General features: G+C 34.8%; 1 protein-coding gene across 1 annotated transcript; it reads right to left on the reverse strand.

The window, feature by feature from the left end:
- Positions 1-298: 298 nt before the first annotated feature.
- On the reverse strand, positions 299-8,247 carry GCK72_012507 (uncharacterized protein; the record flags this gene model as incomplete). The annotated part of the gene is made up of 11 exons (XM_053729172.1): positions 299-331; positions 1,673-1,873; positions 1,930-2,023; positions 2,114-2,511; positions 3,965-4,165; positions 4,222-4,315; positions 4,406-4,803; positions 7,125-7,325; positions 7,595-7,688; positions 7,792-8,062; positions 8,151-8,247. The coding sequence occupies 11 exons, from the start codon at positions 8,245-8,247 to the stop codon at positions 299-301; spliced, it is 2,082 nt and encodes a 693-aa protein (XP_053583944.1).
- Positions 8,248-10,159: the final 1,912 nt, after the last annotated feature.

Below are 10,159 nucleotides of genomic sequence, written 5' to 3' on the forward strand. Positions count from 1 at the left end.
CGGTTTTATATTTAATGGATGGCAATTCAAAATACCTATCTTCTGAGCTATCATCCAACATTGTACGATTTTTTTGAAAAAAAGTTATTTAAGAAAAACCGTCGGCCCGGCTCGGCCCGGTTGACAAGTATGGTTTTATTTTTGAGGAAAAGGTGAACTCGGCGGTAAAAAAAAAACGTCAGAAATGCTCAGCAAACAAACAATTTTAGAGTGAGGTTTCGGTAGACCACTATGAAAATTAGTAACAAATACTTCTCCCCGTAATAAGTCTAAAACGACGAAGTCGAACAACAAACCGTTAAACTACTGGTATCACATAAACAATGCAGTTCTGAAACTGGAAACATTTTCTTTGAGAATTCTCACTGGAGAAATTGTTTTCATTTTATTTCTACTGATACAGTATGAAGGTTTAGAGACTTCATTTTATTAAATTGCAATACATTCACGGCATTTTTAAGGGGAAAATTGAGCTGAGTTTTCGATTTTCTGAATAAAATAATGGAAACCTGCCTTTGGCTTTAACCTTGAACGTGATTTCTGCCTTTTTTTTTGGGTCGAAAGCAACAAAGTGAATTCCAGCATCAGCTTAGGTGAACTAGTTGAAACCGATAAACTCAATAACATGAAACAAATTTCTCAGGCAATATGATTTCATTGAAACGGTTGCGAAACGTAAAAAAATTCTGTTAATAGAGATCAAAGCCATGCTCAGAACAACCTTAATAGTATCCGTCTACAAGATACCCGCACGGTCTCCTCGCCGCTATCAGCTCGTTGGACACTCTACATTACGCTTTTTCCTCTTTTACCTTGGTTTGGTGCATTATCAAGGAGATTTACGTAAATAAATGTGCTATTGATACACGCTTGTCCGTTATTTCTATTAAATGTTCCTGAAACTGTAGGTACGAAAATAAACTTTTTGAAAATATTTTGAAATGTATTGCCCTAGAATTGTATTGTCTTCCTGTTTCAACCCATTGAAACTAATTTTTTATTCAAATGAATGTTTGTAGTCTCTCACCAACTAGTTGTTCATCTTCACTGTTTCAACTTGTCCGTAACTTTTATTCCACTTCTTCATTTTGTTTCGTTCAATATTTTGGGAATACCAAATTTAGAGAAAAATAAACTCTGTTTCCAAAAGATAACTAATAATGTTCCACAAAATCCAACCGATGGATCGAGGAGATTACTTTTTTTTCCCCCAATGAACAGGATTTGTTTTCTGCTTTTTTTATTTTGTGCATCCCCGAAGAGAAAAATACGTAAATTGAGATCGGCATTCACACAAAACAATTAATTAAAATTTGCAAAGGATAGTCGAAGGATGTGAGTGAAAAATAGAAAGACACCTTCGATCACTCGAGAATTCTTTATCAAAACTGAATTGAGCGTTTCTTATTGAAAAAACGAACTTCACAGTTTAAAAAACAACATAAGAAATGGTGAGAAAATAAACATATCTGTATAGAATGAGGTTTCGATAGACCATTATAAAAATGGGTAACAAAGACTTCTTCCCGTAATAAGTTCTAAAACCGGGATCTTCTGAACCGGTTTTTTGGGAGTGCCGCAAGCGCTGATGTACCGAGAAGTGCAATAGGGTCAACCACTGTTAACCGACTAGTAACACTTTAAAATTTACCTGACACACAAAATAATTTACCTGACACACAAAATAATCCCTAATCAAAGGCTCCAGAGCAGTAAACTCTCCTTTTTCGATATCAATTTTCAGCAATTCCACTTCTTTTCTTCCAGATTCTTCTAGCATTCGGGGGATTGGTAGGTCAGTTGGAATCTTTCCCGCAAACAGTTCACCATTTATTTTTGCGTAGGAGTCTTGAGTTTTTTGGTTTTGGGGATCCTGGAATTTATTCTTTAAGAGATGTGGGGCAAGAATAAACAATTTTTGTAACTTACAACATCAGCCCCAAGAATTCTGCACTGTCCCCCGGTGACTTCAAAAATATGCTTATCGTAACCAATTTGATTATTGAGACCCAAAGACATCAATCTGGAATGAAAGCGCGTCGTCCAATGTATAAATTTTGGCCTATAGACCTTACCTACATTTTGAAACAGAAAAAATTCAGAAAAAACTTACGTGCAATCCTTCTTGATCTTCTTCGGATTACAAACATACTTCCCTCCGTCCCCCTTCTCTCCAATCCGCTCTTTCTGACCACAATATGCTTCCATTTTCACTTTTCTGTAGAAATCCTGGCCATTGGTTTTCAGAGATGCATTGAATAGTACTCTTCTATCATTTTCAGCCGATATGAGTGCCTTCTTCCGTAATTCTTTGACAGTTTCCGACTGGTAGAGGTCAATGACATCGGAGGTATCGGTAGCAGTAGGAGTAGTGAGGTAGTTTTCTGGAAAATTGGGTAAATAAAGAAGCAACATAGAGAACTCCAGCATCAGCTCAGGTAAACTAGTTGAAACCGATAAACTCAACAATATTATAGACGCTTGATCTACCATGATGAATTCGAAGTATTTCTAAAAGAGTGTTGATTTTGTTTTATGAAAATTTTAATGAAATATTAATGAAGAAACTAGTTGTTGTGCGGTTTTTTATGATACTGAGCATTATTGAAATTAATGGAAAAATAGGTTTTCAAACAAAACTCAAGAAACAGAAAGCAAATTTCAAACAGTAGCAAATAAGTGAAAAAACCTGATGAAAGAAAATAGTGAAAAATGTTTTTAGAACAATGGACTGTAACTAATAGTAATAGAAAATCAACTTCTCAAAACAGAGTTTTTGTTTAAAATGTTTAAAAAGACATTGTTTAAAATCCATTTCTGTCGGAAATAATATCATGAAACAAATTTTGCAGGCAATATGGTTTCGTTGAAACGGTTGCGAAACGTAAAGATTTCTGTTAATAGAGATCAAAGTCATGCTCGGAACAACGTTAATAGTATCCCTCTATAATGATTAGTCCCGCACGGTCTCCTCGCCGCTATCAGCTCGTTGGACACTCTACTTAAGCTTCTACCTCTTTTACCTTTTTTTGGTGCATTATCGAAGAGATTTCCAAGACAAGGTCGGTAAATAAATGAATAATTGATAGATGTGTTATCCGTCATTTCTATTAAATGTTCCTGAAACTTTAAGTACGAAAATATACTTTTTGATAGATGAAATTGAAACGTATCGCCCTTGAATTTATTGTTTTCCTGTGTCAAAAAGGTTTTGAAGTCGATTCGAAGTCTTTCACGTTCTTTATATCCGTTGATTGATTTCTTCATTTTTTACAGTGAAACTGATTTTTTATTCAAATGAATGTTTGTAGTCTCTCACCAACTAGTTGTTCATCTTCACTGTTTCAACTTGTCCGTAACTTTTATTCCACTTCTTCATTTTGTTTCGTTCAATATTTTGGGAATACCAAATTTAGAGAAAAATAAACTCTGTTTCCAAAAGATAACTAATAATGTTCCACAAAATCCAACCGATGGATCGAGGAGATTACTTTTTTTTCCCCCAATGAACAGGATTTGTTTTCTGCTTTTTTTATTTTGTGCATCCCCGAAGAGAAAAATACGTAAATTGAGATCGGCATTCACACAAAACAATTAATTAAAATTTGCAAAGGATAGTCGAAGGATGTGAGTGAAAAATAGAAAGACACCTTCGATCACTCGAGAATTCTTTATCAAAACTGAATTGAGCGTTTCTTATTGAAAAAACGAACTTCACAGTTTAAAAAACAACATAAGAAATGGTGAGAAAATAAACATATCTGTATAGAATGAGGTTTCGATAGACCATTATAAAAATGGGTAACAAAGACTTCTTCCCGTAATAAGTTCTAAAACCGGGATCTTCTGAACCGGTTTTTTGGGAGTGCCGCAAGCGCTGATGTACCGAGAAGTGCAATAGGGTCAACCACTGTTAACCGACTAGTAACACTTTAAAATTTACCTGACACACAAAATAATTTACCTGACACACAAAATAATCCCTAATCAAAGGCTCCAGAGCAGTAAACTCTCCTTTTTCGATATCAATTTTCAGCAATTCCACTTCTTTTCTTCCAGATTCTTCTAGCATTCGGGGGATTGGTAGGTCAGTTGGAATCTTTCCCGCAAACAGTTCACCATTTATTTTTGCGTAGGAGTCTTGAGTTTTTTGGTTTTGGGGATCCTGGAATTTATTCTTTAAGAGATGTGGGGCAAGAATAAACAATTTTTGTAACTTACAACATCAGCCCCAAGAATTCTGCACTGTCCCCCGGTGACTTCAAAAATATGCTTATCGTAACCAATTTGATTATTGAGACCCAAAGACATCAATCTGGAATGAAAGCGCGTCGTCCAATGTATAAATTTTGGCCTATAGACCTTACCTACATTTTGAAACAGAAAAAATTCAGAAAAAACTTACGTGCAATCCTTCTTGATCTTCTTCGGATTACAAACATACTTCCCTCCGTCCCCCTTCTCTCCAATCCGCTCTTTCTGACCACAATATGCTTCCATTTTCACTTTTCTGTAGAAATCCTGGCCATTGGTTTTCAGAGATGCATTGAATAGTACTCTTCTATCATTTTCAGCCGATATGAGTGCCTTCTTCCGTAATTCTTTGACAGTTTCCGACTGGTAGAGGTCAATGACATCGGAGGTATCGGTAGCAGTAGGAGTAGTGAGGTAGTTTTCTGGAAAATTGGGTAAATAAAGAAGCAACATAGAGAACTCCAGCATCAGCTCAGGTAAACTAGTTGAAACCGATAAACTCAACAATATTATAGACGCTTGATCTACCATGATGAATTCGAAGTATTTCTAAAAGAGTGTTGATTTTGTTTTATGAAAATTTTAATGAAATATTAATGAAGAAACTAGTTGTTGTGCGGTTTTTTATGATACTGAGCATTATTGAAATTAATGGAAAAATAGGTTTTCAAACAAAACTCAAGAAACAGAAAGCAAATTTCAAACAGTAGCAAATAAGTGAAAAAACCTGATGAAAGAAAATAGTGAAAAATGTTTTTAGAACAATGGACTGTAACTAATAGTAATAGAAAATCAACTTCTCAAAACAGAGTTTTTGTTTAAAATGTTTAAAAAGACATTGTTTAAAATCCATTTCTGTCGGAAATAATATCATGAAACAAATTTTGCAGGCAATATGGTTTCGTTGAAACGGTTGCGAAACGTAAAGATTTCTGTTAATAGAGATCAAAGTCATGCTCGGAACAACGTTAATAGTATCCCTCTATAATGATTAGTCCCGCACGGTCTCCTCGCCGCTATCAGCTCGTTGGACACTCTACTTAAGCTTCTACCTCTTTTACCTTTTTTTGGTGCATTATCGAAGAGATTTCCAAGACAAGGTCGGTAAATAAATGAATAATTGATAGATGTGTTATCCGTCATTTCTATTAAATGTTCCTGAAACTTTAAGTACGAAAATATACTTTTTGATAGATGAAATTGAAACGTATCGCCCTTGAATTTATTGTTTTCCTGTGTCAAAAAGGTTTTGAAGTCGATTCGAAGTCTTTCACGTTCTTTATATCCGTTGATTGATTTCTTCATTTTTTACAGTGAAACTGATTTTTTATTCAAATGAATGTTTGTAGTCTCTCACCAACTAGTTGTTCATCTTCACTGTTTCAACTTGTCCGTAACTTTTATTCCACTTCTTCATTTTGTTTCGTTCAATTTTTTGGAAATACCAAATTTAGAGAAAAATAAACTCTGTTTCCAAAAGATAACTAATAATGTTCCACAAAATCCAACCGATGGATCGAGGAGATTACTTTTTTTTCCCCCAATGAACAGGATTTGTTTTCTGCTTTTTTTATTTTGTGCATCCCCGAAGAGAAAAATACGTAAATTGAGATCGGCATTCACACAAAACAATTAATTAAAATTTGCAAAGGATAGTCGAAGGATGTGAGTGAAAAATAGAAAGGCACCTTCGATCACTCGAGAATTCTTTATCAAAACTGAATTGACCTTTTGTTTTTTTTGAGGAAAAGATGAACTCCGCTGTGAAAATTAACGTCAGAAATGCGCAGCAAATGAACAGTTTAGAACTCAGTAGGCCATTATAAAATTTGGTAACAAAGACTTCGTCCCGTAATATGTTCCAAAACCGCGATCTTCTGAACCAGTTTTTTGGGAGTGCCGCAAGCGCTGATGTATCCAGAAGGCGATATAGAGTCGAGCCAATCACTGGTAACCGACTAGGGAAACTAGAAACGATGCAGTAATGAAACTGGAAAAATATTCTTTAATAATTCTGACTGGAAAAATATTATCTTAATTTTTACCGATACACTATGAATGCAATGTTTCCGATTGGCTTTGCAATTTTTAAATTCATTTATTTTGTGATCTCAGCTTTCTACGGATGTATGATACATTCCAAAAGATCTCTTTCACTTCAGACTATCCCATGTTCCACTTGTTGCATGCTTCATGTAACTGTTTCGTTTAAAAATTGGCTGAGGATTTATTACTTACCCATAAATTCAAACTAATTAAAAAGCCAAATAAAACTTTCTTGTAATATAAAACCATGAACTATGTACAACACAATTTATCTAGAATTAGTCAGTCGTTTGAGGAATAGTAATGGCCAATGGAACAACTTCGAACTGTGCCATACACAACTCATTGATCAGACTGTATTCACAACAGAAGGTGCAATACGGGTTCTCGTCGACATTGAAGATTCGGAAACCGTATCTGAAAATACCATTCTGGTCATTTGAAGGGCGGATCGAGGGAAACATTTTGCTGGCCCAGGTTGAAAATTTTTTGAAGCTTAACACCCCAAAAAAAACTTTCTTGTAATTTTTATCACTAAATTAAAAATTAAATTAATTTAGTGATAAGAACTACCTAGTCAATTTACTCGAATTACAGCTCAAAATGCCTCAAAAACTCCATTTTTTCAAAAATTACTGTTAAGAAACATTTTTTTTGGGAAAAAGCGACTGATGATCTAACTCAGAGGAATAGAACAAAACAACATATAAAAGTTGTGAAACATACTTTGCCATGGTTTGCAGCATTTTTAAGTGTTCCGTGGATTTTGATGAAAATCTTAAAGTTTTCTTCAAAAAATTCATTTTTCCACTTTAAAATCTTACCTGACACACAAAATAATCCCTAATCGAAGGCTCCAGAGCTGTAAACTCTCCTTTTTCGATGTCAATTTTGAGCAATTCCACTTCTTTTCTTCCAGATTTTTCAAGCATTCGGGGGATTGGTAGGTCAGTTGGAATCTTTCCAGCAAACAGTTCACCATTTATTTTTGCATAGGAATCTTGAGTTTTTTGGTTTTGGGGGTCCTGGAAATCATACAGATCATAGTTGTCCGGAATCCGGATTCCGGAAATTCCGGATTCCGGAATTCCGGGTTTTTTTGACATTCCGGTTCCGGTTCCGGGTTCCGGATTCCGGATTCCGGAAAATGAAAAATTTGATTCCGGTTCCGGATTCCGGATTCCGGTTTTTCAGAAAATGGCATTCCGTACAATTATGATACAGATTCTGCAGTAAGGGAAGTTTGGGAGCTATAATTTTGGAGAGCACATGAAACGTTTTTTTTGTAACTTACAACATCTGCCCCAAGAATCCTACATTGTCCCCCGGTGACTTCAAAAATATGCTTATCGTAACCAATTTGATTATTGAGACCCAAAGACATCAGTCTGAAATTTAGAATTTTAGTGACAAACACCGTACAATAAATAATTTTTAGCCTATAGACCTTACCTAAACTTTGAAACAGTCAAAAACCCAGAAAAAACTCACGTGCAATCCTTCTTGACCTTCTTCGGATTACAAACATATTTCCCTCCGTCTCCCTTCTCTCCAATCCTCTCTTTCTGATCACAATATGCTTCCATTTTCACTTTTCTGTAGAAATCCTGACCATTGGTTTTCAGAGATGCATTATATAGTACTTTTCTATCATTCTCAGCCGATATAAGTGCCTTCTTCCGTAGTTCTTTGACAGTTTCCGACTGGTACAGGTCGATGACATTTGAGGTGTCGGTAGCAGTAGGAGTAGTCAGGTAGTTTTCTGGAAATCGAGGTGCAAGGAAGAATCAACTCATAGAATTCCAGCATCAGCTTAAGTAAACTAGTTGAAACCGAAAAAATAAACTCACCAATATTACTAATCTTGAAATAACTCGAAATCGTTGTAACTAGAATTGTTACCAGCAGTAGAATAGTCAATGAGCACACATTCCATTCTTTGGGCATTTTGGAAGGAGGTTCTGAAGAGAGAGGCGATTTGAAGCTGGATGGAATCTATAAGACAGAGATAATTGAAATCAATGAAACAACTATGGTACTGCTTCAAGCACAAGATACTCAAATCAAATTTACGTGAAGCGGAAACAATATACAAAAAAGCACACTGGCCAAATTTGAACCATACAATATGTCGAAGTACAATTTTCGAAAATTTGTTTGACACTTGAAAATTCGTAATTCGCTTCAAATTGAGTTTCATGCGCTGAAAAGTATACCAAAATGTAGATCTCGACGAGTTCTTTGACTGTGACCAACAGGCCAGATAACAATGTGTTTATGTACAGTAAGATGGAGTTGAATGGCATTTTTATACTTTTTCGGCCCGGGGACAAACTTTTAACGAGTGGTCAGCCACCGGCAAATGGGTAATACATAGAACTCGCCGAGGTCTACATTTTGGTATATTTTGCAGCTCATAACATTGAGTTTATCCAAATTACACGACTTGTCCCGATTTGTAAGTACGGTTGAAACATCGTAATACTATTATTATAGCTACAAAACTATTCCTAGCACAAAATACTCTAAACAAGAACTAAGCGTAACAGAAAAAAAACAAAAAAGAACTCTCAGAAATTCCTAAAAGAACAACTACACACTTGAAAAATAGGCTTGTACATGTTTCCATAGAGATCACATTAGCAGAAGGAAAAATTGGGAAGAGAGTGACACTTCAGAAATGTTTTTTTCGTTATTCGAGCTTTCGGTTTCTCTAAATAAATGTTATTTTCGAATGCGCTTTGCTTACAATAATGGTACCATCAAACGCAAATTTTAGTAAAAAGAGTCAAGATCAAGATACCAAAAAAGTGAGATATGGAAAAATCTTCACTTTCTTCTCTCCCACAAAAGGAACCCAGCAGCCTACTTATCATAACAATACTGAACTTTTCCTATTCCCCAATTGTCAATATTCTATTGTACTTTTTATCAAGACGTTCTATTATACATGGTTGTTTGCTCTCTTCCGGTAACATTATTTTTGGGAGAAAGTAGGTTTTATGAAATGGTGCAGTCTTCAGAAAATTTAGTGGAAATTTGAAAAATGATGGGACAAAAAAAGAAGAAGGACATTCAAAATAATTGAGAAGACGTCGTGGAGGCTGGGGTGCTTGAGACGCATAGTTTCTGAGAATTTATTGTTAATTTTTATTATTGAGAATGTATTGTTAACATTAATTTCGCGGATAAAAAAACTTCATTTATAAAAAACTTTTTTTACAAAAGGTGAAAGACCACTAATAATTACTGCAAAAGGATCGTTTTATTATTGGAGTAAAACAGTTCCGACATTTTTACCGACGCGAAAAATTGATCTCCGGGAACGCCCACTCATCATCCTGCAAGATCAGGGCACGGTTTCAGTTCTATTTACATTAATTTTGCGGATAAAAAAAATTGAAATTTCCCCTTTTTCATCAAATTTGATCTATTTTCCTTGAAATGTCATTACAAATGTGGAAGTTTGACGGTAAATAGATCAAATTTGATTTAAAGAGTGGCATTTTCAGATTTTTACCCGCGAAATTAGTGTAAATAAAACTGAATTCAATATTCATATTCGAGAAATGAATAATTCCAATAAAAACAGTTTAGACATTGAGCAAAAACATTTGAAGTCGGAAACATTGAACATTTTGAAGCCTCCTGAATTTAATTATTATGTATATAGCGTTGTTCCAAAAAAAATTAAATTACCCTTTATTGCAATCTGTCAGATTAATAGTAAGTAAAACTGAAGTACATATGAGTTATCTCTTTAAATTACTCAAATATTAAAAAATTTATTATGTGGAATCAAAACGAAACTGAATAATTTCACCGATTCTTCAAATCTACATAAAACAGGTTTTGCAAC

Source organism: Caenorhabditis remanei, chromosome IV, assembly GCF_010183535.1.
Source record: "Caenorhabditis remanei strain PX506 chromosome IV, whole genome shotgun sequence".
Classification (NCBI taxonomy): Eukaryota; Metazoa; Nematoda; class Chromadorea; order Rhabditida; family Rhabditidae; genus Caenorhabditis; species Caenorhabditis remanei.